Source organism: Hirundo rustica, chromosome 5 (genome assembly GCF_015227805.2).
Source record: "Hirundo rustica isolate bHirRus1 chromosome 5, bHirRus1.pri.v3, whole genome shotgun sequence".
NCBI lineage: Eukaryota > Metazoa > Chordata > Aves > Passeriformes > Hirundinidae > Hirundo > Hirundo rustica.
In genome coordinates, this window is record NC_053454.1 from 11,714,242 (window position 1) to 11,741,462 (window position 27,221).

At 38.0% G+C, this 27,221-nt stretch overlaps 3 protein-coding genes across 7 annotated transcripts in view; all 3 read left to right on the forward strand.

The window, feature by feature from the left end:
- JAKMIP1 (janus kinase and microtubule interacting protein 1) overlaps nucleotides 1–6,356 on the forward strand; it is a 144,403-nt gene extending 138,047 nt beyond the window's left edge. The window contains exons 23-25 of the mRNA XM_040063920.2: nucleotides 1,622–1,687; nucleotides 4,402–4,446; nucleotides 6,132–6,356. Coding sequence (XP_039919854.1) covers nucleotides 1,622–1,687; nucleotides 4,402–4,446; nucleotides 6,132–6,164 — 144 coding nt within the window. The 3' untranslated portion in view covers nucleotides 6,165–6,356. The remainder of the gene's footprint in view (nucleotides 1–1,621; nucleotides 1,688–4,401; nucleotides 4,447–6,131) is intronic.
- A 38-nt stretch (nucleotides 6,357–6,394) lies between these two features.
- Nucleotides 6,395–20,855, forward strand: LOC131378553 (uncharacterized). Its single transcript, XM_058420624.1, has 8 exons — nucleotides 6,395–8,140; nucleotides 10,795–10,946; nucleotides 12,253–12,391; nucleotides 13,898–14,593; nucleotides 18,319–18,433; nucleotides 19,164–19,288; nucleotides 19,660–20,768; nucleotides 20,846–20,855. Exons 3-8 carry the CDS (start codon nucleotides 12,254–12,256, stop codon nucleotides 20,853–20,855), a joined length of 2,193 nt encoding a protein of 730 aa, XP_058276607.1. The 5' UTR covers nucleotides 6,395–8,140; nucleotides 10,795–10,946; nucleotide 12,253.
- The window catches only part of C5H4orf50 (chromosome 5 C4orf50 homolog), a 69,850-nt gene continuing 63,403 nt past the window's right edge, over nucleotides 20,775–27,221 (forward strand). For all 5 annotated transcript variants that reach the window (XM_058420517.1, XM_040063916.2, XM_040063917.2 and 2 more), the window contains exons 1-3: nucleotides 20,775–21,894; nucleotides 22,631–22,732; nucleotides 24,515–24,661. In XM_058420517.1, the coding sequence (XP_058276500.1) occupies nucleotides 20,923–21,894; nucleotides 22,631–22,732; nucleotides 24,515–24,661 (1,221 nt within the window). In that variant the 5' untranslated portion in view covers nucleotides 20,775–20,922. The remainder of the gene's footprint in view (nucleotides 21,895–22,630; nucleotides 22,733–24,514; nucleotides 24,662–27,221) is intronic.

Genomic DNA, 27,221 nt, shown 5'->3' on the forward strand with positions numbered 1-27,221 from the left:
TTGAGAGATAGGCTTGCCTTGAACAGGGAGTAGATGAACTATAAATCAACTCAAATGCAATAGAGGAAAAGTGAAATTAATACATCTGTGCTTGGGGCATTCGTGATTGTCAGCAAAGGTGCATTCATTTAAGTCACATGAGGGAAATCTGGTTTGTGCTGGTTTGTGTATTATCTGGGGAACTCTTTGAGCAATGCAGTATGATATAGTGTAGATTTTAATTGACCTACACTGAATGTGTAATATTCAAAACAGTCTTTAAGCAAAATCTTCCATTTTGAAACAGGAGCAATAGTAACAAAGTTTTTTTGCTCGTGGCCTGTCTTCAGTATTTGTGTGGAGGTGTATGCCGTAGGAAAAGTGAACTGAAGGGCTGTGTGTGCCTCATTTTTGGAATAGTGACAGGTTAGGTTTGTAATTTTGCAAGCCAAACTTTGTGTTTCTCTGAACCAGTCTGGTCACTGGATCTGGGCTATAATGAGTGTGGAGCATTTACCCCTATTTGAGGTCTTAGAGCTGAATGCAGGTAAGCAACTGCCAGCATCATTGAAAGAGATGCTATTGTTCACATCAATTTGAGAGCCACAAAATAATTTGAGAGTGAGGCAGCAGCAGCTGCATTGATTTTATTTACCTATGCCATCCACATTAGAGAAGATGCTAATTTGTCTTTCCAAGTTCAGGAACTGTTATCGCCCCTAGCTACTGTAGGCCAGGCTGAGATTGGGTAGTTAATCCCCCCAAAAAATCTCATTGTATGAAGCTGTTTCTTGATCACCAGTGACTGTTGGTAGATTTCAGGTTTCTGCCTATAGAAAAAATAACTGAGAACCTACTTTATCTGTAACAATTGTAATAAAATGCATCTAACTTGTATAAGACACCCAACATCAAAAGAAAAAAAAAAAAAGAAAAAAGAAGTGTAACTTACAGAAAGGAAAAAAGGGGATACGTGATACAGAAAATAATAAGATATGTGGGCCCAGAAGCAGTCATGTTTTTGAAGAATCTTTGTGAAACTGAACAAGAAAAGTCCTTGAAAATATGAGGAGTTACAGTGAAGGAAACATTCCATCTGGCTCTGGTGGGAGGTGACTGGTAATAGGACAGAGCTGAGTCTCTGGATGGTATCTTTGTGATAAACTGAAAATCTGTGTGTTCTCTTTTCTCTGGTATAGCCTGACTATGCTAGAAGCATGGTTATATCTAATAGGAACAGAAAATAAAGAGTTAAAAGGAAATGTGGTAGTGTAATCTGCTGACTGTCTAGGTAAGGAGAAAAAGCTGGCAGTTGTGCAGAAAAGGAATTTTGGTGCAAAATGGAATTGTCTGTGTGTCTGTTAAAATTATGATTAATGAGTGGTGATGAGTAGACTTTCTGGTAGTAAATATGATGTTCTGAACATGCAGCTTGTTTACAATGCCATGGTTTCATGGAAATGTGGAAAAACCTGCCATGGATATGCCTAGTATAACTGTAAAGGAAATGTTACATTAATAATGTGCATTTGTTCTCTTTATTTTTAACCTATTTCTTATCTTTTTGATTCATATACTTTTCAAGTATATACTTCTCATATACTTAGATATAATAGTATCTATTTTACTTTTTCTGTTCCAGCGAATTCGAGATCTAGAAGATAAAATAGAACTTCAGAAGAGGCAACTGAAAGAAATTGAGGAAAAGGTAAATTTATGTCTGGGCAGTACCAACGGAATTTTTTCCATACAAAATTGTTTTTCTCTGTTCCACTGATGTTAATAGTACTTAACCTAATATCACAAAATCTATTTTAAGACAAGATAAAATTTGAGTTTGAGTCATTGCTGCATGAAGTGCAGCTCTGTCCCTAATCTGCTCAAAATTATTTCCTACCCAGGATTTCTGTCAATTACAGGAAGGAATCAAGGAGTCTGGAGAGACTCTAGACTAGAAGAAGGATTTGCTGTGGTTTAAATCAAGAAAGAACAAAGATTTGTCTCTGAAAAAATCCATTAGCTCAGCCCTCTTCTTTGGATAGCATTGCTTTGCAAAACTTTCAAGTACTGAAAAATAAAACAAAATCAGGGAAGTGCCTGTGAAACACTAGAATTAAGGAGTATTTCTTGTTTTAATATAGAGACAAGTTAATATAGTGGATCCAATTTTCTTTTTTTTGAAGAAGAATCTCTGATCAAGGCTTCAGACAGCAAATGAATTTGTCACTGTGGCTCCCAAGCAAGGGATGGCCCAAAGTTCTTGGACTGTGGGCACAGGTTTTTCCCAGGTCTGCGGAGTTTAGGCTGCTCTGCAGAGAATAAACTGAAAATGGGTTTTTCTCAAAGCCCCAGCAGAGTGTTTTAGTTATGTTACTTTTGCTGAAGCAGTGCCTAGACCCCAACTTGAGTCAGGTCCCAGGTTCATTTTCTTCAGCATTTATGGGTATGTAATCCTACATAAACCTGCTGCTGGGCTGAATGGAGATGTTAGTGGAGTTTCCAGTCATTGTTTTTTTATTTTTTTCTCTTGGGTTGGGAGCGGGGTAAAAGGGCAAAAGGAAGGCTTTTGCAGGACTCTGGAGGGAGTTGAAAGGGTTCTGTGGGGGTTGCAGAACAGAGAGATGCTTCGGGGAGCAGCTCGCTGGGTGTGAAACAGTTTCTTCCTCACCCTTCTCTGATCTCAGCATCCCTTCATCTGCTTTCAGGGCAGTCCTCCCAGCTGCCCTTCTCCAACTACTCCAACTCCCTCAGCATCTTCCTTGGCCCCTTCTGCTCCCACAGTAGTTGTCTCCCCTCAGCTGTACCTTGTCCTGCACTTTTCAGACTGTGATAACCGTCTGGGTTTGTGGAAGAGGCGGGAGAAGAGCCTGCAGGAGCTGGGCTGTCTGGTGCTGTTGCTGATCATGGCTTTAGTCACCCCCACAATGACGTGGCTGGGGCTGGTCTGTCTGTGTCCCTTGGGAGAGCAGTGTCCATGTTTGCACTAGAAGAGAAACACAGGCACTATTCACCTTTAAAAGGGCTCTTTTGCTGCCTTTGCCCTCTTCTGCCCCTGTTCACCTCTATACCTGAAGCTGTTCCTGCCTGGCAGCCAATGTCTAAGGTGCCACACTTAACTCCTCAAAGCAGAGAAATGTTGAGAGATAGACAGTACTTGTACATATTAATTATTTCAAATATTACTGTTTATCAACCTATTCTAAAAATATCAACATCTCTAGATGTTGCTATTGCCAAAATGTAAGCCTTTAAGGCATTGCCATTAGACTTTACAAAGCAGATATAGGATCAGCCAGACTGATAATTTTGGAAATGGAAAATAGCATTATCTCTGCTGGTTCATCAGCCGGATGGATGCGGAAAAGCACTGGGAAAGAAAGAGCTTAATCACAAGCTTAGCAGAAAGCTGGTAATGAGTTAAAATGATTAACATCCTCTTTGCTTTAATGTTACATTAGCAAGAGACCTCAAAAAAGCTTCATCTCTTTCTATTAACCTTCAGTTCTGGATGGGTGGAGGGCTTCCTTCTATCCCTATTACATCTGAATTATTTTTTTCCCTGGGATTAAATCCCATTCTGATGGCCCAAAGGAAGATTGTGTTGTCAGGGAACCAATGAATGATATAATTTTACCTCGTTGTTCTAAAGGTTTAATGTGTTAAAATGGGCAGACTGACACCTACATGCTACTGATAACAGAGCACAATAATTTCTTGTGAAGAGAAGCCTTAATGCTTTTGAAGGAGCAGCAGCATTTATAGCTGAGCTCATTGCTGGTGATAGCTAAGAGCAATCAGTTACTGTGTCATGAGTATGAATTTTCATTTTCCTTTAGGACTGGATTCAGTTTTAAAGTTTTGGGTAATATTCTGTCAAATCAGAACATAAAGATACCAATATTTCTGCCCTACAGATTGTTCATCAAACCGTCCAGTTTCTTAGAGGCTGTGCAGAAGAATGATATAAAATCTCAGTTTTAATCTGTGAGTTGATATATTAGGAACAAATGCTGTTTAAACACATTCTTCTCTTCTCAGAGCTGATTCTCTGCTATTTCAGTTGCATTTAGGTTGTGCCCTTGGCTTGTCTTGATTCAGGAAAGCTTTAGTATATGTAATTTTAAGTACTTCTTCAAGTGAATTACAAAGCCAAGCCTAATATATATGAAGTTTAAAAATCCACAGATTTTGCTATTGTAAAACTGCCCTCAAATACTGATTTATTTTTTTACTGCTTTTTAGAGTAAGATTGGCATACTGTGTCTTTCTTTCAGATCAACTCAGTTAATGATGTAAGAATAACTGCTGAAATGTCACTGGATTTCATATTACATCTCTTACATCTTCTTTCTTTTCTTTTTTCCTCATTTTCTTTTGATCTTATGTTATAGTTTTTGTTCCTTTTTTTGTTTTTTTCACTAGCATTCATTCTGTGGCCTTGATGACACAACTGAGCCGAGACGTGTGGTTGGTATCCTTTATATTTCTTTGTACTGAATTACTGACTCCTAGATGTTGCCGTGTTTTGGGGATTGTCTATAAGACCCTGAAACCATGAGGAAGGGCATACTGCTTTTACCAGCGCAGAGAGGAAGAGTCATTTATAAAGTCCAACTTGGATACTTTCCTAGATTTCTGCAGAAAGTCTGGAATTGAGTTTTCAATGAAAAATGATTTTGTATTCAAAGATACTGACTGCCATAACTGCAGTGAGTGCTTTCCATTCTTGCAGAGCATGAAAAGTTCAGTTATTGCTGTTGGCTTCTGCCTTCTGTCATGCTGGGTGGAGATATGGCAAACATTTGGCTTAAGTTTTGCTTTCTAAGAAGTCCTGTGATCATCACCACCCATGCAAAATAAGGAGTTGATTTTACTTCCTCCAGATCCTTGAGGCCATGAAACTTAGGAAATGTAATTCTCAGCTATCATTGTTTTCTTAAAAGTGCAGGAGCTTTCTTTTGGTTGTTAGTAGTGGAACAGTAGTTGAAATTGGCCAATATTTTTCAGTACTTTAAGGATTTCTTCTGAAATTTCCTTTATTTTGTAAAAAACCAAGCATATGCTTATAGAGAGGTGTTTGAAGAAAGGTGAAGCCTTGTGGTAAGCTATTCACCTTTCCACTGTTTAAAGTGAATTTTTGGGTGAGATCAGATAAGATAAATGCTATTTTTGTTAAGATAACTTTGAAAGAATGATGTTAAAAGAGTCACCAAACTATTGTCTTTGGAATTTTATCAAGGGTTTTTATACTCATCCCAGTTAGAGTTGCTAACATCTGGATGCATATATTTGTTTTTAAATATGTTGAAAGATATACTGACCAAATGTACAGATGCTTTATAAGCATTCAATAAACAGTGAAATCACCAGCATTTTAAAAATTCCATTTAAAACATATTTATATACTGTACATTAAGGGAACTTTTTATATACTGTATATTAAGGGAGCTATAGATTTCCATGCTGATATTACCTGATAGTATTCTGGGTTCCTCTTGGATTAAAAGAGGAAAAAAAAAAAAAATCAAAAGAAATTGCAAATATTAATAGTCTCCAGAAAATGCGTTGTGCAGATGTAACGTGCTACTCTTCCTGTTAACAGTTAGTACTTAAGTAATTGAATTCAAGCTTGGTGACAAGCATTTTGAGGAGGTAACACAGTGGTAATGACTGTGTAGCCACATAACTACTCAGGTTTTGACATTTCTAGGAGTGCACATCACATTGTGGTGCTGGTGTGAAGGGCATCCTCTAATTCATCTTGCTAGAGGTGAATCTGTCTCTGATTAATCTAACACAGAAAAGCCAATTTTAAGACACTTAATTATAGTTGGACTTTTCAACACTGTTAACTATTTCAAGGCAAACCAGGTGATTTACTGATAGTAATTTTGGTTCTAGTTATTCTGAAGGTAATACAAAACATTTGTAAAGGCATTGTGCTGTCTGTGAATTTTGGGTTTGATACCAACAGGTATTTCTAAAGTAATGTTTTATATGTGAAACTCAGCAGACCTTTTCTCTTTCTTCGTGTGCTTTTTTTGGTTTGTTTGGTTGGTTTTTTTTGGGTTTTTTTGGTTTTTTTTTTCCCGGTTGTTGTTTTGTTGTTGTTGGTTTTGTTTTTGTTTTGTTTTGTTTTGTTTTTTTAACAGGCTGTTAAAAGAACCTATGGAGTGAAAAGCTGAGTCCACATGCAAAAATACAGAAAATCTTTATTGAGCAGCTTTCAATTGGTGCATTTTTTCATAAAGCAGTTTGCATAATACTTGAAGCTGCCAAATATTTGAACTTAAAATTAGAGATTTTTTTAAAGATACAGCTTCAAGCTGGAATGATTTCACAATCAAATAAGGACCAGCACATCATAAACACTGAAAAAATATATAAACAGAACTTATACTCTCACACCAACCAAACAGCAGAAAAAATACAAGTGCAATTACTGGCTGCTATGTGAACTGTTATCTACCAAATGGTTTTCTTACAGTACTGAGATTTTTGTCTCCATACTGCATGCTTTCAACAAATGTGGTTTGCATTTCACCCAAGAAACATAGGATCTCCTTTTTAATATCTATATTAAAAAAGCTAAGTGTTTGACATTAAATTGTCCATAGTAAATAGCTGACAGGAAGCAAACTGTTCAAAGTTGGAAACAAATAAACATTTACAACCCTGCTGTGGTAAAATTCATATTAAAGTCCTAAGTTGGAAATCCACAGGTGCAGAAAGGAAGGGTTTTGGAGAAAGGCAAGATGGTAGATTGAAGTATGAAAACTTTAAAGTGGGTGAGAACTGTGTGGGAAGAATGATTCTTTGAATGTTTCTTGAAAAGTAAGACAATGTCTTGTAAAGACAGCACTGGGAAAATGACAGATTCCATGGAGGCCTGAGAGGTCAGGAAAAGAGAATGCATGATGTGCTGTGCTCAGTTATCTCTTCAAGAAGAAAGAAGGACTTGGAGAAATGGGCATGTAGATAAATGTGATAAGCAGAGAAGTAGTTGGACATGAATATTTGGGAATCATGGCATCCTCTCAGGTGAAATAAAAAAATGTCATTTGCTACCAGGAAGCAAAAATGGCACTACCTCAACCAGCAGAGGTAGATAAGCAGTCATTGACCACCTGAACTGCAAGAAAAATTTGGGGTAAAGCACACACTGAAAAAATGGGAGTTGCAAAGATCTTTTTAAGAGAATGGTTGGAAAATAAAAAAATATTACTCCTTCAAAGAGAGAAAAGCAAATCAACGCTTCAGAAATGGAAAGGCAATATGAAGAAATAGTTAATTTTAATTATTTCTGAAATGTTGGGGCAAATGAAAACATTAAGAGCACGATATTAGAAGATAACTTTCTTCTCCCTCACATTTTCTTGAAAATCATATTTGTGTAGAAAGTAGAGAAACAAATCTGCTCCCATGGACGCACTGATCTCCAACATGAATAAGCTAGTTACAATAATACATCACATGAAGTGGAAATTATGATTGACAAAAATAAGGCAGTGAACAACTAAGGAAGGACAGAGAAAGCTGTTGAAGGTGCAGGAGCCGACCTCAGAAGAAGCCTGTTTTCTCAGATGATTATCAGGCTCTGAAGAGAAGTACTCTGCCCAAAAAAATCACTGGAGAAGAGCACTTAACTGCAGAAGGAGCTGAGACACTCCACAAGATTAATTCAGTCACACGCATCAAGCTGGCTGATGTCAGGGTCAGAATAACCCTGGTAGAAAGCACAATTTACCTGGAAAAGTCTGGAATCTCAATCCCCAAAAGAATGTGTTGCTCACAGTATATTGTTGAAAAGGAACAAGCATTTAGAGAATGTATTTTCAAATGGAATTTTTTTGTGTTGTAGTTAAGGCTTTTAGCAGTGTGATGACAGAATGTGGAAAAATAAGGCTTTCCCTCAAGAGAGAGTTCTGGCATCACAGAAGCAAAGGACTGCAAAGGGAGGTAAACATAACTTGAGTAATCAAACCTGGTGCCAAGGAAGGAACAAGGATTCACCTGGCAAAGAACACTTCTCATAGACACAGATTTGCTCATCACTCTTTTGAACATGGAGCTACAAGCACAAACATGGGATGGTCAGAGCGTGTGGCTGCCGTGATAAGCACACTGCACAGATGGGCGAGGGTCTTACAGAGCAGAGAAGGTATGAACAGTTTCATTTCCTTATTTTATTGTGTGTTTTGTTATTACATTGTCATTTACATGTAACAGTTTTCTCAGGAAAACTGGCTGATTGGGCTGAGCTTTTCCATTGCATTTATGGGGTTTTTTTCTGCACTGAGCTAGCAGGATTTGTACTTTTGGAAAACAGATCATTGCAGTCTTACTATCTGTTGTATATTGGTATTTACTGTAGAGCTGGGTACAGTGTGTTAATAGGGTGTTCAGGCTTTGGAACAGGCTGTCCAGGGAGCTGGTAGAATCACCATCCCTGGAAATATTCAAAGGTGTGGATGTGGCACATGGAGACAAGGTTTAGTGTGGGACTTGACTTAGTGATTCTATTATTCTTTGATTCAGTCCATCTTGTATGGACTGAATCCCAGAATTTGGGCCTGATTTTCCATTTTTGTGGCACAGCTTTCAAACCGTCTGTCCCAGCTGTATAAGTGAAGAAGAAAACTAAGTTTCTCATTGCTTGTGTTAGTCGTAAGAGCTTTCCTGGTTTCATGCTACAGTTGCAAATGGTATTAATGTGGCATCCACTGTAAATTATTAATGAGAAAAGTAACAATGTTCTGTTACTGTTACTATATATGCCTTTTGCAGTGCTGTTCAGGGACAGCCATTGCCACAGAACAGGGTGTCTATTCTATTTACAAATAAGTACAGACAAAATACTGATGTCTCAAGGAACTCTAAATTGAAGATAATGTTCCATTTGGGAAATTGTACGATCCAGGGAAGAGCCATAATTATGTTAACGTGTCTCAGGGATGCATGGTCTCTGAGAAGGGGATGGGCTTGGTATCACAAAGAGGTGTGAACTGTGTTGTCTACATGGATTTATTCTTTGATTTCTATTTGCCCTTTTAAGTATCATGGCTTTTTAAGGGCTTGAGGAGTGGCTGAATCATTTCAGCTCTAGGTCCTTGTGTGGCTGGCATAAGGCCAGTGAGTTGATACAATTGACCAAAATTGTAAGATTTTAGGCGATTGACTGAACCTATGAACAGCACATAACAAAACATCAAAACATGAAGTGATAAAGAGAACTGGCTTTTATATTCTTTTGCACTGATTTTGCGCCATTTTCTTCTCCTCAGTATCAAGAAAGATACATTTATCTTCTTTGCATGGTATATTCAGCATTTGTCTACCAAAAAAAAAAAAAAAAAAAAAAAAAAAAAAAGGAATTGCATTATTTTCCTGGTAATAAATCCAAACTGGATGGTTGAATTCCAGTTACAGATCCAATTCCAAATCCACACAAATGTAGCAAAATCAAAGGCACTTCACAGATGCCAGCTGGTTGAGGTTTAACCCAGCTGACAGCCAGGCACCATGCAGACACTCCCTTGGTCCCTCACCCTCCCTCCACCAGTGGCAAGGAGAATCAGAAAGAGAGAAAAGGTGGATCTCTTGGGTTGGAGACACAAACAGTTTAATAATTGAGACAAAATATTACCATAATAATATGATAATGCTAATAATTGTAATTATAAGGAAAGAGAGAGAGAGAATTTAACAGGACTGAAGACAATCAAGTGTGCTTTGCACTAGTTTCCCACCACCTGCTGAGCAATGGCCAGCCAGTTCCTGAATAGTGATCAGCCCCTTTCTGGGTGATTCCCTTCCATTTATATAGTGAGCATGAAGCTCTGTGGTGTGGAAAATCCCTTTGGACAGTTTGGATCAGCTGTCCCAGCTGTGCTCCCTCCCAGCTCCTGGTGCAGCTCCTCACTGGCAGACATGAGCCATGAAGAGTCCTTGATGAGGGGTGAGCACTACTGAGCAGTAGCCAAAACATCAGAGTGTTATCAACACTATTCTCATCCTAAATCCAAAACACAGCGCTGTGCCAGCTTCTAAGGAGAAAATTATCCCTGTCTCAGCAGAAACCAGGACACAGTTACAAGACTATACTTACTGAAGTGAGTTTCTGAAGAATTTTTAGATCTATGGCTAAAAGAGGCAGAAGAAAAGAACTAACCTTAGCTTGCCCTCTAAAGCCCAAATTTGAAAATTTCTTTCAGCTATTGTTTCATGACCTGTCAGAGGTGAAGTAGATATAAGTAAAATACTGCACGCAGAATTCCAAAATACCAATCAAATAAATGGAATGTTTTCTCTGAAATAGTTATAGAACTCCTTTTGAATAGGAAATATCTTTTTTTAGTCTTCTGTCTTGAAACAATAATAATGTAATACATTTATCCAAAATAAACACACTCAGTTTTATGAACTCCCATATTTAGTAGAAAATTATTCTATTTAAAAACTTTGATGCCTAATTCCTTTATTAATTAGTCTAACTGAATCTTTTATGGGGATCTCATGTTGTGAACAGCAACTCCCTTCATTTGTGCTAATGGGGCTAATGAGATGAGACTTTCTCATAAATAATAAATGTGTACAGAATCAAGAAGGACTGTTCATTTGATCATCAGAGGCTTAGACTCTCTTATTGCATGCTTAGACTGTAGTACACTGAGAACCTAATTTGGGCTTTTTTTCATCATGGATCCTTCATCTGGAAGAGAAGAGGAATTTTGTTACTGTATTAGAATGCCCAGTAATGAAGGATTTGCTATCCTGAATTTCAGTGTTAAAATTGCTACTTCCTGGGTTTTCCAGGAATTAGAAGATGCAGGCACTCCTGATGAAAAAGTTAACAGTGCTGGAGAAGAGAATTTGAACCTCAAAATAAAAGAGCTGGAAAAGTCAGAGCAAAAACTGAAAGGTGTTCTAGAGGACTACGTGGAGTCAGATTCCATCCTGAGAAACAGGTAAATGGAAGGGGACTTCACACTAAAATTTATTGTTATGTGACAAACATACTCTTTGCCCTGTGTACTGGTTGTCAGATGATACATGCAGACCTGGCAAAAAGAAAAACTTTCTGTGTTTTTAGAGTGTTGGAGAAGATGCAAGTGTGTTTCGTGTAGCTGTCAGAATAGAAATGCAATAATCATTTTTTTAAGAATTATTATTTAATAATAATAAGATTTACAGCATGGTCTAACATATTGTTGCAAATAACCAGGCAGCTTTCTCAGGATGTTTCATTCTTAAATATTCATATGGTGTAAATTCTGTTTGTAAAGTAAATTCCTTTCCTTTTAAAATAGGAATTATTTTGGAATTTCGTGTTGTAAAAAAAGTTCCTTGTTTCAGAAAGCTTCATCCAATTTAGTGTGTTAATGCTAATCATTACAGTAGATGAAGGTGCCATCAAGCATTAATTATACATTTGACTAGAATAATTAGGTTTTGATAGTCAACAACAGCACTGTTCTAAAGAATGTCAAGTTAAAAAGCATAGGAAATATAAATGGCATTAAAACAATTATTTGTATAATTTTAATTGATTTGAATTCATCAAGGAATTATGTCAGAAATATTTAATAATGGGCTTTTTTTTTTCAAAATAATTAATCTTTTTAACAGATTGTCATATCACACTTCATAATTTGATACTACCATTTGACTAACAACAGGCAAAGCAAACCTGTATTTTGTCAAAACCCACCTTTGTGGACAAAATCAATGCCATTCTGCACTGTAGGCAGTTTTAGTACCAGCTGAAGGCATGTTACAAGTAAGATATTTTCACTTCAGCCCCTAAAACATAGGTACTTGTAGGTTGCCCATAATGTTAATTTCGATGGGAAGCATTTACTGTCACAAAAAATTGAATTCGCTGACTGTGAACCTACCATAATCCTATGATCAGGTACATGCAGAGATGAAGTGTTGTGGTCGTCTTTATGGTAAGCTGTTACTTCATATAGCATGCCAACCTCCACTGAACAAAAATCTTGTAAATGTCTTTGCTTATGGTATTCTTATTAAGCCAGCAGAAAGGTGTTAGATTTAACAATTTTGACACTCTCCAGCACAATGTACAAACCCCAGCAGGCTTTTTAAGAATAAAGTGTTTGTTATATTAGTGATCAGAACTTTGTAACTATGATATTTTTGGGTGACAAATACAAAAATAAAGATAATTGATGCATTGCTTGTGACTGCTTATCCATCTGGAACTGTACTGTGGTATTTACTTAGCAGAAATGTTCATTTTCCCTATCACAGGATGAAAGAGCTGGAGCTGTCACACAAAACACTTCTTGTGATGATTGATCGACTTTATGCGAAGCTGGACCAGGTTGAAAATGCCAATGTGCGCATTAAAGGGAAACTGCGAGACATTCAGGAGGACCTGATCAACTTGGTGAGGGGATATAGTTGCGAATTACCTAGTTTATTTCCTCTTTGTGGCATTAATTTAAGTCAAGCTCATCTCCAGTGACCTGTTTTTAAGCATTAAATGATGTCAGCCTTTCTCTTTTTCTACAACCAAAGAATTCAGAAGAATATTTGGATTTTTTTTCCTCCCAGATTTCTATTTCTCTGTTATTTTTGACAGCACTGCTGTTATTTTTCTCATTCAAGCCCTTGATCAAATTTATGCTCCCCCTTCTTCCTTTCTCCCTAGGACCCACTCAGTGTACTCCTTAGGTCAGACTTTATCTTTCTAGCCCCATACAACAGGCATTTTTACCTAGTTTGCTCATTCATGGATTCATCAAAATGGAGAAGGAATGAAAGTTTTTCAGGAATAGTCTTCAGTGAAACAATTTCTTTCGATTCTGTTTATCATAAGATACACTTTCATTTTCCCAGCATTTTATGTCATATTTGAATACTCTTAACAGGACACTAGTACTGTGTGGCAAGATTCACGAGAATGAAGAATAGTTTCTGCTTTTGTAATTAAAAGTGAAGTGTATTTTTCAAGACTCGGGAAGCTTAGACATATACTCCCATCAAGATTTAACAACAACAAAAAAACAGTTAGCCCACATCTACATGACTTTGCAGCCTAGTGTTCCATCTGACCAGTCCTTGCCAGTGAATGCCTCAGACAGGAAAATATTGACAATCAAAATGACTGATCTAAAGAAGTCCTTGAAAAAACAAAAGTCATTCCTTCATGTCTCTGTGCCTTCAGTCTTGCTTCCAAGTGGCTGCAATGTCCCTGTGATACTGGTGGCTCTTCGTCTGCTCAAAGCAAGGGCAGTAGGGGACTCATGAAAGCCTCTCCTGCCTTTCATTGGCATCTTTCACCTCTAAGTCTCTGTGTTCAAACACACCGTAGTGCAAAGGAAAATACCAAAGTCTCTCTCAAACTGTTTCAAAAGACATCTGTTCCTTTCTCCTTTTTCAGGAGTCTCTTAAGAGCAGCTGACAGATGACAGGTATGGTGAAGAGCAAAGGGAAAAATCCCAGGCTCTGGAAAGTGTGTCCTGTTTCCTATGACAGAACCACAGCTCCTCTGCCTGAATCACCCAGTGCTAGAGTGCTGTCAGTGTTAAGGATCTGTTACTGTATACGAATACATTAATTACAGTTCTAAGATTTATTTTGGTTTAACATGTACTGTAGAACATACAAAAACGTGTCTAAAAAATTCCTGTATGTTGTGCAGTAGCAGATGTGGATGAGTTTGTTTTGTTTGTTTCCTACTGAGATGTTTTGGTCATGGCTGAAATGATAAAAACATGCAGGTTATTGTTGTGCTAAATGCAGTACTTTACTGGCTTAAAAAAAATTCTACTTATGTCATTCCTGAGTTTTCAGAAAATGAGGGCAGAATGATCACTAAATAAAGAAAAATTTTAAGGGAACAAGAACTTTCATATTAAGATGTTAACTGTACATCTCACTGAAATGATAGGTTGAAAACCAAAAGAAGTCAGAGAAGAAGCACAAGGAAAAATTGCGTTGGCTTCAGGAGCAGCTGAAGACAAAAGAGGATGAAATAAAAAGCCAGTCAGAATATTTTGAGCACTACAAACAAAGGCAGAGACAACAGACAGCAGTGCTGAGGAAAAGGGACTGTTGCCTTCAGGGTGAGGTATCTAGGCTGGAAAAGCAAGTCCTAGATCTTAATGCCCATATTGCTCTTTTGACATCTGAGATGGAAGAGGGAATGGTGCAGCACCTCCAGCAGAAGCTGCAGTCAGTGTGCGGTGGGACTCAGGGCTATAAACACCCTGGTGGGGAAGAAATAGAGTGGAAGACTTGTATTGAAAATGTGGAGCATGATGTGAAAAGCCACCTCAAGGAATTTCAGCAAAAACTGAAGTTCTTGAGGGAAAAAGAAGAGGACACTAGAAGAGAACAGGCAGACCTGCTGGCTGAACTGCAGTGCTCTCAGAACACTGAAGACTTTCTCAGAACAAAATTGGAAGAATCTCACCACCATGTCTATAGTTTAAAATTATCTGAAATCAGACTACAGGAAAAAGTGGAAGAGCTTTTAGATGAAAACAGAACTTTAAAAGATCAAGGTACTCTGAAATTGAAAAAGAAGAAAGAAAACGACTCAGAACTTACAAGATTGTTGGATAAGGAAAACAGTGTTAACCTGGTAAGTCAACTGGTAAGTAAAAATAATGCAAAATATCATTAGTTTTTATTTTTGCGTCACCCTGGATTACACCTGTCATTAGAGGTACAGTCAAGGTGCAAGTATGAGGCTTTATCCTGCCTGATTATTTTTTCTTATTATTGTTTATTCATTAATACTTCCCAGTGTCTCTTCACACCCAGTAGAATCAGTAGTTGGAGCTTCTTTGCATCAGAGCTTTTATTAGGTGCACATTTTTCCTTAACCTTTGAAGTGATGTGCTCATGGCAAAAGGTCTCAGTTGACATTAAAAGCAGAGCCCAGAAGAGCTTCTGAGACCTGCCTTGTGGACACCATTCAGTTGAGGAGGACACATATGGTTGGATGAGTTTTTGCGTGTTATTCATGCCCAAATGCTGGAGCAAAAGCACTCTTGACAATAAATGATGTCTGTGGGATTTTCTGGATGATGGTGAACAAGGGAAGATGGATGCGGCGTTCATGACTAGGAGCGAGCTGCAGTGGTCAATGGCTTGTGTCTCTAGCATTGTGATGTGCCCTGAACACACTGAATAGGACTTGTCTGCTTCAAGCACTTCACTCCAGCACTGCATGGGAAAGCTCTGCTCATGCTGTAATATGGCATTCAGCTTCTGCCAATTCATTTTGCTGACAAGGAACAATTCTTTTCACAGAGTGGACTCAAACAACGTTTTATTCTTTGTGCACTGAGGTGCAGGGGTTTTTTATTGAGACTTTATTTATAACGTGAGATCAGCTATGCTTCACACTCATTCAGATTGTGACCTGATATCCCAAGAACTCTCCCAATTTTAGCTGCGAATAACCAAGAGGTAATGGGCATGAATAAAACCCTTTTATATTGGAGGTCAGACTGTGAGCACTTCCAGAACTGGGAGAAGCTAGAGAGCATCTAGTAGCCATAAAGCTATAGGACAAATTTTTTAACCTCATAGTTGAATGCACTTTTGCAGGCCTGGTGGTTTTGTACCATTAGCATTTCTACACTCCCAAGGCAGTGAGCTCCAGGAGGTTGTCTCTGTGAGAGAGTGGTGAGATAATCCTGCAGTAACCAGCAGCGCATGGGTGACCTCTATGGAGATCTCAAAAGCTGCACCTCACCTGTGTAGCTGCCCTGAGCTGGCAGAAGGACCAGCTGCTTACTCTGAGCCATTGCTATAGCTACTATACCTATATTCACTTTTCCTTGGGAATGAAGAATATGGTTTAAAAATCTGTTAAGATACTTCTTGAGGGACTTGCACTGGGTTGTAAACAGATACAACAAAGAAATGCACTATGGGGGCACTGCACAGCTAAAATCAAGAGGAGTAAGGGCTTTCAGAGCCAGAGAAGAAGTAGTGAAGAATTACTATTGGCTTGATAAAATTGAGAAAAGGAGAAAAAAAGTCAAGTTATTTAAAGATGTGGAAGCAGGATACACAACTCTGTAACTGCCTAAGACCAATCCAAGAAGTCTTCAAGAAAGAGGAATCTTTCTATGCTGTATTCTAATGAAAGCCTATACTCTAATGAAAGTCTGTTTTTTACTCTACATGAAGTTTTCTAACCATTTCTTTTCTAAATATTAATTTACATTTCTGGTGCCATAGGAGGTTAGAGTCTCAGTTACCCAGTCTTTGGTATAAATGAACAGGCCATAATTTGTGTTTACTTTACTCTGCTGCAGAGTGGATAATGTTTTTTAAATGCTTTGTATAGCATCAGCAACACCAGATCTTGTGCCTTCTGCATTTCTGGTTGTCTCTTCCTCCTATTTTGGTACGACAAGTACACTTGTATTTTTTCTAGTAAAAAATGACTTGAGATAGCAAGGAAAAAAATCAATATCTATGATAAAAGGAGGAGGGAGACATCTGGTGTTTTTCTGTAAAACTGAAGAGGGTTTTCCCCCTTATCTGGAGTTTTACCAGCATGTATTAAAATAGAATTTCTCAGTCTCATCACCTCAGTCTTGTAATATTTAAGCCAGAATAGTTACAAGAAAAATCCTATTTGAGCTCATCGTACTCCATCAGCAGCTATAAAAATGAGAAATTGTGTGCAATACAAGATGCAATTAGTCTGAGCACCAAGGGGTGAACTGCATCTTCAGGTGGAGTGTAGTCACGTAAATCTTGTAGAAAATTTGAATTTCCAAACTCAGTATCAGCTTCCTGTTTGCAATATTCCAGTTGCAGTATATGCCTGAATGAGAAATGAACATACACTGAAAAAGCAGCTTGTTACGTGTGGCTGTGTGTTGACTTACCAGTTTCTAGATGTGAGCGTTTGGGAGTCTGTTAAAGGTGAGGGGAAAAGTATGAAAAAACAAAGTGATGCATCTTCCTGCTTTCATGTCACAGCTGAGGTCTTGATTTCTCAGTGTGATGTTCTGCCACCTGAGAGCATTGGATCTTACACATCATTTTGTGTAACTTTCTTTTGACAGTACCCACCTATCAATCAGTAGTTGATATCTGCAAAGGAATAAATGAAGAAGTGCAGGAGAGGAATGGTTGTGTTTCAAGGAATTGGCATTAGCTTCAAACAGGTTGCCCACAGAGGTTGTGGATGCCCTACCCCTGGGCGTGTCCAAGACCAGGTTGGATGGGCCCTCAGCAGCCTGGTCTAGTGGAAGGTGTCCCTGCTCATGGCAGGGGGGTTGAAACTAGATAACCTTTAAGGTACATTTCAACCTAAACCATTCTATTAGTCGATATTATTGAGAAAATAAGGGAGGAAATCCTGGAAGTGTTGTGGTTTCCACTGAAGTTGTGCCTCCCAGTCAAGATCTTTTGATAGAGCACAATGAGGCAGCTGACTTGGGTTGAAATAAAAATTACCTTCATTGGTGATCCTGTGGAAAATCACCAGCCTTTTCTGACTCACTAGGAACTGAAAGCTCCATTCCTAGTGAGTCAGAAAAGTCATTGCCTTTCCCATCCACATGTAATTTTAAAATTGCAGCTCAGTGCAAAGGGACCAGGTTTATTTTCTGCTGACGTTTGCTGCAGAGCAGTGCAGGAAGACAAAAGTTCCTGTGTTGGTTTCTGTGGTGTAGCTGTTTTGGTTACTGTCTCAATGATGTGTTTTGTTGAGACAATCAAATCTTATTCTTCTGTTCACTGAAAATGAGCACAGGGCATGTGAGATGTGATCTGCTGTTATCAAGCAATAGGGGTATCTGCTTTCCATCAGGAAGTGTCAAAATTTTCAAATTCAATCAGGGACTCAAGATAAATGTCAAGAACAGAATATGAAATTTGCAGTTAAGTTATCAATGGAAAAACAAAATTTTTGTTCGGAATGATTACTCCTCTTTGAGTTCTTCCAACTTAGGAACAATTGTCTTTGTAGTTGGGCACTGAACTACTAGTCTTACTCCCTACTTGATTGGACTTTCTTTTATCTTTGTTGATGACCATATAATTTTGTCACTGTTCCACCTGTGATCTGACATTACATGCTTGTGACTCAGATTTTCTTCCTTAATGTTTTGTAAAGTATGAAGGAAAAAACTAGAGGACAGTTTACAATTACATCATTTACTGGGAAATGTTGAAATAAGAAAATTGTATGAAACCATAGCAGTTCTAATGAAATAATGGGTCTTTTTAAACGTAAACTAGCAAAGGAAGTTTATATGCCTGTTTTTCATATCACAGACACTATGTATACAACATGTGGAGTTTTTTCCTCCTTTTCTCCCTTTTCCCATTAAGAATGGAGATCTAATTCAAGATGAAGTTCAGAATCTGAAATGGAGACCAGTCTTGGATTCACTCAGAAGCAGAGCTACTCAAACTCCACTTGTGCAGCTACACGATAAAGAGTCTGGTATGCAAAGAAATCTGTGTTTTTGCTTTCATTTCTGTGCCATTAAAGTGAAGATGATTTAATTCATGGGGTGCGTATGACTTAGAAGAGGTAAATCCTTTGAAAATCCTCCCAATCTGTAAAATGTATCTTGGGAAGGTGAAATGATAACTGTCTGCCACTATTCAGATATGAGCTTTCACAGAAAATCCTAGAACTTTCAAGAAACTACAGAGGTGAGGACTTTGTATGTCCTGGATGAAGTATAGTATTTGGAAATGCCATGCAGCAGACAGATTTCTGGTCTTCAGACCAAACAACGTGAAAGTTCTTTTCTTGGCGGATTATATCAGGTAAACTCTTCCAGCATAAGTTAATTGGAATTTTACAGCAAATTTCAGTGTGTGTAAATGCAGACCAGCACTGAGTAATTTCATCCATAAGTTTTCACCTGCCCACTGTAATGAATTGTTTTTTCCATTTCTAAGTGCTTTGGGAACTGTGAGCCCCAAATACACTTTGTTTTAGACCTTAATATTTATGGGGTTTTTATGAAGCTCATTTCATGTTTAACATCATGCTTGTGTCTGTATCAGTGGTGATGTATGCTGCTTGTGGAGAAGGTAATTTTGAGCATACTCTCACTAAAATATTTTTCTCTTCAAAAGCTCTGCTCGGATGGTTTTGGGTTTGTTTTTTGTGTAACTGTCTGGGAGTGACATTACATTTGTCCAGTGCTTTACCATAACAGAAGCACCAGCCTGTGGTTGTGATGGATTAAAGCAGATGGAGGAGCTACCAGGAGAACTTGTACCAGTTTTGGAATGCAGTTCCAGTGCCTTTGTAAATGTTGCTGGTCTAGCTGAGACTGAGCAGGTGAGAAGAAAAGTTACTGCTGCCCTTGCTATCTCTGTGTGCAGGGAGTATGTGAAATTGGAGAGAAAATGAAGAGTTGGTGTGTTTAAAAGTGAATATAAAAGTAGCTTTAAATCATAGCTACTGCAGATGCTTTACAAGGTGAATACAGGTGTGCACTAAGAAAATGGTTGACTTACTCATACCTAATTTGTAACATTACTCTCATTGCAAGTCTTTAAATAATTTGAAAACCTTTTGTGTGGAAATATTTTTTCTTCATCAGTCTGTAATCATATATTTTATGGATGAAGGAAAAAACAAATTGTGATTAGTAATGTACTTTAGCATGTATTTTTCAGTTTGAAACATTTCTCATTTGCTATCATCAGGTCACCCTTGGAGCACAGAGGGCAAATACTCTAGAGGATAGTTTCACTTTGCTCAGGTGTACTCCAAGGCATCATGCAGCAGGACTGCTTCCCCCTTGTTCTGAGAAGTTACCCAATGATGAGACAAGTAAGGAAACCAAAGATGGAGAAACCTTTTTTCTCTTGAAGAAACACACTATAACTCTACCAGTGAAGACATTCCAGACATTCCCTGCTTCTGTGGTTGAAATCTTAATGAGGAAGAAGCTCCAACTGACCTTGTTTGAACCTGGAAGATGCAACATAACAGCTTTCACCACTGAGAAGAAAGAGAGAAATCTGAGTTTCTGTGAGACAAATACTAATCTTTGGTCTGATGGCCTTGGCATTGTTGCAAAAGGAGGATTTTATGACAGAGCTACTGAACTTCTTCATGGAAAGTTGCCTTCCACTGTGGCTGAAATTTTTACAACACCTCTAGAAGAATGCAACAGGGAAAAACATTGGAGAAACAAGCAAATTCTGCCAAAAAGTGTAAGTGAAAACAAATGTCTGGATAAAGATGTTGATGATGAAAAGTATCACAAAAAAATCTTTACAAGGGGAGCTAAAAGACAAGAAATAAAGAATGACAAAGCCCAACAACAACACGTGACCTGTGATCTTGGGGAAAGTTCTGAAGTTTCTTACAAAACTGTATTATTCAGTCCTGAGAAGCAAGGAGTGGAAGCCAAAGAGAGTCTCCATAGCATGCAGGATGCTCAGAGTTTATCTGTTGATTTTAAAGACTTTAAAAAGTGTGTTGAAGAGAGTCCTGAACGAATGGAGAAAGAAGAAAATATTTCAGTAAACTGTGCCCCTGATGTGAATAGCAGATGTAATGGAGAGTACATAATTGAAATGGAAGAGAAAAGAAAGCAGGCTCAGAAACCAACTCATCTAACAAGCCCCTCCAGCAGTATTGGCCTGAAAAAAAGGAAAGAGCAGACCTTGAAACTATGTGAACCAAATGAGAATTTCTCATGTCAAAAAATAGCTGCTAAAAACATGCAACATGCATACTCTCAGAATTTTTTTTCATCAGATAGAGAGAGGTGTCCACTAAACTTTCTGTTTCCTCTGCAAGAGAGGTCTGGGTGCTTAAGCAAACTATTCCAGCTAGGGAACAGTTTTTATGAGTGCTTCTGTCATCTGCCACCCCTGGAAGCTGGAAGTGAATGTAATGTGAAAATATCTCTACTGGAAAAAGCAGTGGCTGCGTGTTCTCAGAGGATATTTCTGCTGATGCAAGAGAATAAGAATTACTCCAAAAAAGTCTTTATATTACAACAGGAGAATGACAGATATGCTCAGATGATGTGTGCCCTGGAAGAGGAGATGGATGCATATTTTCAATATGTTTTAGCAGTAGATGAAGCTAACATGGTTTCATTCCAAGACTTACTTAACGAGAAAGAAATTGCAGGTGGATGTTATAATAACTTTACAGAAGAAAGCACCATGACCCCAGGAGCATTTTTAGTTGCAAATTTTTCTAAGAATCCCTCATATGTTGAAGAGAAAAATAGGAATTCTGAAAAAGGCTCATTGTCAGTTGCCTCAAATAAACTTTGTGGGAGCATTCTATCCCTGAATGGAAGGAAATTGAGGTATTTCCAGCTGCTTTCTGACCTGAAAGAAGAAAGCAGCAGATGCTTCAAAGAAATGGCTAGATTATTACAAGACAAGGAGAACTATGTAGCAAAATGTAATGAATTAATACAAGAGCGAAAGAGACATTTACAAAGAATAGCTCTTTCAGAAAATGAAAAAGAAACTTTGTTGGGACATTTGGCAGAGATAAAGTGTGAGCGAGATAAATATAGAACCTTAGTTTCTGAACTCCAAGACTGCAAAACTAAATGTTATCAAACCATTTCTGACTTGCAGGAGGAAAAAGGTGTACTGAAAAGAGAGATAGACAGAATTAAGCAAGAAACTTCAGATCAGCTTGATGAATTTCAGAAAGCAAATGCAAATTTTATTTTAGAAAATAAAAATTTAAAAGAATTAATGTCTTCTTTGGGTTTCACCTATGAAGAGCTGAGAAAAGAGAAAAGTATAGGAACAAAGAAAAATGTAGTAAAACTAAAAGAAGAAAATCAACAACCTGGTCTTAAGCCAAAGAAAGTTGAAACAGCATACTGTAGTGTAACACAAACTGAAGATCAGGGAGTTCTGGCTATAGATCCTTCAGATTATTCCCCTGAGAAAAAGGTAAATAATAACAGTAAGGAATGTTATCAAGCAGCATCTTCTAAAGAAAGGGAGATACAAATGTCATTTGGAGGGCAAAGATGAATTTGTGATGGAGAAACTGTAACATCTGACATGAGCTGAGGTGCTAAAGTTAACTTTGAAATAGAGGGCAAAAGGCATTTTTTAAATATTGTATTAGAGAATGTTAAAATGATACAGCAAGCTACAAAGTGAAAAATAATATTTAAAAGACTGCACTGTTCAGGCTTTTAAAACAATTATTTATGTTGTTGCAAGAGTAAAAGCTTTTACAAGAAGCTTTTATTCTACCACAAGTTCTCCTTACAGAAGGAAACTTTTCATAATAGTGAAAAAATCATGTCTTGTTGAAAAGTGTGGACATGTTAATTTACTAATTTTTATTCTGATTTGGTCTGATCTTTTTTTTTTTTTTTTATTGAAATGTATCTCTAAAGACAGGATCTTTATTTGTATTGTATTTTTCATCCATGTTTTTCCTCTGTAGGTGTGTATCTTACACCGCGGTGAATTTCTGTGGAGATTACTATGTATTTATAAATGCAGAATTACTGCTTCACTTGAGAATAGTCAACAGGGAAATACTTAAATGTAGTACCTTGATTTTATGCAAGTTTTTTGTAGTAGTTTAGGAGGAAACCACATATTGTTCTCTAAACGACTGTGTGCCATTTGGTACAGATGAGAGGAGTCATCATGTCTTTCGTCCATCCAGGAGAGCATGTTTGAGAGCTACAGTATGATGAAAGAGCGAGTCAGAAAGGCAGAAGAGGAACTAAAAATACAGCAAAAGGAATTAGAAAAATCAAAAAAAGAGGTAACCTTCTACTCTGATGTACTTCTGGGGAGCAGTTTTGTTTTTTCTTGTGTATTCTTATATGGCTGTCTTCTTTCTGCCAGGCTCTAACACTTCTACAAAACAGGGAAGTCTCTGATCTGCAGAGCCAAAATGTTCCTCTGATCTTTGAGTGATGAATGGCACAGTCACACTTGGTTGGCCAGAACATCAAGTGAAGCTTGATGCAGCACACTGTGGCAGAGTCTGAGTGCCCTGAAAAAGTCACACACAGCAATCTGCTTACTCTGGCCATCTCTGGGCAGCTGCTTCCCTCCACATCACTGGGAATAAGGAGAAGGAGAAGGCAGTGGAGGCACTGAGGGTTACTGCAAAGCTGAATTGAAAGCAGTTTTTGAATGAGAAGCCAGATCATGTGCAGCCTGGCACAGAGGTTTGCTGTACCCAGGGGCATTGCCAGGCGTGCTGCCCCTTCTCTCCACGGCTGTGTAGCAAACACCAAGTCCAGCACCACCTACCTGGGGACTTGTGTGGATGGGTAGTTCTGTGTCTGTGTGAGGTAAAGCTGCACTTTTAACACCATCTGGGGAAGTTTTCAGTGCTATGCCTTTCCTGATGCGCTAGATATTCACATTCCTATTTTTCATTCCTGTTTTTCATGAGGCAGTCTCCACTCCATGCACATTGAAGCAGAATGTATTGTTTTTATGGCAAATATGTAATTATGGGGTTGTAACAGGCATCACTCACATGCCCTGTGCACAAACCATTGGCAGCCCCAGGTGTGCTGAGTATGTAAAAGAAAAATAGCAACAGGGTTTTTGTGGTGGTTGTATGAAATTATTGTCCTTTGACTTCCCAGCTTTCAAGTGAGGCCACTGGAATGAAGAGATGGATTGAGATGACTGTTGGATGGTTAGACAAGGACTTCTGACCTTGTATTTTGAACATAAAGTTTTATTTTTCTTTCTTGTGTAAAATCTGATTAACTTGGGCCCTTATAATTCTTTTGTGTGTTATAAGGAAGTTGTGCACTCCAATGCTTCCCTCCGTTTACTTAAAATAATGTGAAATTTTTGCTTTCAGAAAGGAGAAAAAATAATATATAAATAATCATATAAATCAAAGAGCTTGCTGTCAGGCAACCAGCTGAGCTGTTCAGGGGCTTGTTTGTGGTTTTTGGTTTGGGTTTGCTTTTGTTTTCAAAACTACAGTTAGTGTGTGTAAGTGGAAGAAAGGCAGCCAAGAAAAAAAATGAAAAGGTAGACATATGGAGGGCTTTTTTTCTCCTTCTTTGTGTTCCTAATTTTTTGGCATTTTTGTTTTGATTCTCATACTGAATTATACAATGCATTGTGCCAGCTAATAGGGAGAAAATTTACTCTGTCCCAGCTGAAACCAGGACACATTCCTCAAGAAAACCTTTTCCCCCTGCCCATCTAAAAAAAAACGTGCTTTCACTTTGCTCTGTGGGCATTCAAAGATGTAATCTCTGAAATCATGTGTGCATAAACCACTGCTTTTTAAAAGAGTATTCATGGTACCTTCACATTTAGAAATAAATTCAAATATTATTTTTGGCATAGCTCCAGTGAGATACTCGATAGGATATACTTCTAGAGTTGCATTAATGTCTTATAAGATTATAGTGTATTGTATAACTTCATTTATTTTAATCAATTTATAACAATTCAAAAGCTGTGATGTAGAGAGCAGCCTCAAATCTGTGGTTGTAAGCTGGTATTGGAAAAGGATACCACTGCTGGACTAATTATACTCAGCAATTTTTGTTCTTCCTGTTAGGCTCAGAAGTGGTACAGAGAACTTGGTTTTGCTGAAACAAGGTGTGAAGAAACCAAAACTCGTTTGATGCAGGCTCTCTCAGAATTGGGCCACCTTAAGCAAGAAGTTGGGGACAAAATGCAGGGAAAGCAGCATTGCAAATTAATGGTATGTATGTAAATGGAATGGAGAAAAACATCTTCCTTGGGGGGGAGTGTTCTGGCTGCAGAAACACCCATTATTAGTATTGGGAATAGATTTGAAGCACGTGTAGAGCCTCTCCAGCCACTGGAAACTTAAAGGGGAGCAGATGTTGTGCAAGGTAGACCATCTGTCTGCAGAATCATCCAGAGTCCGGGCTCTGCATGGGCAATATAAACACTGCCCTTTTTTGTTTAGGAGGGCTCTTGTTCGGCTCTCTTTAGCCAAACTCATTTTCAGGTGGCCTTGATGAAAGGTCTTGGAGGAGTCTGCAGTGTTTCCAGCATTTGGCCTTTTTGCCCTGATTTCATGCCTTGTAGCCCTGACTGCTGGATTTGGACAGGCAAAATGACACTGTGGACAGATGGTGTGGATTAAAGTCAAAGTCTTTAATGGATGCATGTGGCCCAAATATGTGTCCCCAAAATCCAGGAAATCTTTCGGTCACTGGATAGAAGTCTCATTGAAATGTGTTTATATCATAGAAATTCTGTTTAATTAAACCGTTTTTGATATTCAGGTGGTTCTTTCTCTTGATACAGGTTTATGTTTTCCACCAAAATAAAATGTTTTATGGAAAGATTTTTAATTACTGAATAATCTTCTGGAAGTAGCTTTTATAAAGGCTTTTCAGTTAACCCTGAAATTATTTTTGCCCTCCTTTACTGGTAAGCTGCAAAGAAGAAATATGTAATTTCAGCTAGCTGGAAAAACATTTTGTACATTTGTACGTTTGTAGAAGTCTACAAATATTTTCAAATTCATTTTGAATAGGTTGGATGGATATAGCTTTAGAAAAAAAATAGAAACAAATTCTGGAAAATATAAGGATTCTAAGATCGATTCAGTTGCCTAAATGTCACTTTATCCCAGTTAAAGCCCTTCAGGCATCCTGGCTGAGGGTATAGGTAGCCACCTGGAAGTCCTAGGCAGTTATTTCATGTTAGCTTGTACACCCTACATGGCACTATGGGCTGGAGTTTAGTCAACTGAATTCTGACTGTTAAATGAAAAAGGAGCACAGATTATTCATATTGTGGTGATGTATTTGGCATGTAGCATCCTAATACAATAGACTATTTCAGGCAAGAAGAAACTTCCAAACAGTTTGAAAATAAAAAAGAAATGTGTCACGTGTTTTGGTTAAGCTTGCAGTTAAGATTTTGGGTGCATTTTTGGGAAATTGAGCTTTAATCCTTTGTTTAGGGACAGTCTGGGCAATTATTGTTTGTTATGTTGGTCAGTGAAGTCAGATATTAATTATTCCTATGGAATAGGAATTATTCACATGGGAAAAAAATTCACAGACCTTGACAGGATGTTTTTACACTGGAAAAAGTGCAGGTCAGCCTTTCATTGAAAAACCCTGCCACTTTTAAATCCCTCCAACAACTTATGTTTTCAAATTAGTGTTTGTTGACCAGTAGTCTATATTTATGCAATACTGTGATGCTGTTTGATTTAAGTCTGACTTCATCCAATGGAATTACTTGTAGGCTTAGTGTCGAATTTTTGAAACAGGTGTCTCGTTCCAGGGTCAGAGATGCAGTCCATGTACATCACAAAACTGGGTTTATCCTTCAGTTGCCCTGTTTGATGGCAGAATTAATTATCTGCCTAACTCAAGCCCATTATGTTTTAACCAAATAATGTTGATTTTATTGACACAATTTAGCAAATAGTACAATAGAAAATAGAGCAGATATATCATAACAAAGGTCAATTTTATTTCAATAATTCACTTTGAAAATAAACTTCTTAATATACACCAAGCCATTGATAGTGGGTGTGTGTGAGGCCTTAAAATATAAGTTTTTCTTGATTAAAAAAAGAAAAAAAACTTTTTGTCACAAAAAAGATCATGATCTACTTTTCTAGCACCATGCGTGTTACTTCCTGAGGGCAGTTTTGTTGACTGGTGATCCAGTTTTTGTTTTCAGTCACTGGCCACCCTTGACAAAAATTCTTTTTCATTACTCAGACTTACTAAAAAACCCTTATATGGTAAATCACTGTAATTTATGCTTCTTCCTGTTCTAAACTTCATTTTTCTGGAACACCTCTTGCTGCAATGCTGGAAAGAAGTGAAGATGTGAGCACCCTGGGCCTAGAACCCCTAGTGTTTGAAATATGCTGTGGTTTGAGTATGTCTTCTAGAACTTTTTGTATTTCTTATGTTCTACCAGCCCTACTGCCCAGGGATCCTGGTTGTCACCTGAGACTCCATTAGGCTGTCATGATATTATTCATTGCAAGTAAAAGAGAGCTAAGATAATATATTCGAAGCTTACTGCTGGGATTCTGTTTCAGTGAAGTTGGTAACAGGTGAAATATGCTTTAGCCTAGGAGTATTTGGGTGAGTTTTCTGGGATGTGGAGGTGGCCTTCTGGCACAGTGGTGCTGTGGTTGAATTTAAGAGAAATATGGGGGTGAGCAGGAAGGGGGCAGGGTACTGTTTACGGCTTTAAAAAATAATGGAAGAATCTTGCATGAAATGCACACAGTAAATAAGGCACCGGGCTTCCCC

Coding starts and splice junctions, on each gene's coding strand:
- LOC131378553 (XM_058420624.1), top strand. CDS start 12,254: ATGAAAGAGCTGGAGCTGTCACACAAAACACTTCTTGTGATGATTGAT. Junction 18,434..19,163: donor GCTACACGATAAAGAGTCTG/GTATGCAAAGAA, acceptor TTACCATAACAG/AAGCACCAGCCTGTGGTTGT. Junction 19,289..19,659: donor GTCTAGCTGAGACTGAGCAG/GTGAGAAGAAAA, acceptor TGCTATCATCAG/GTCACCCTTGGAGCACAGAG.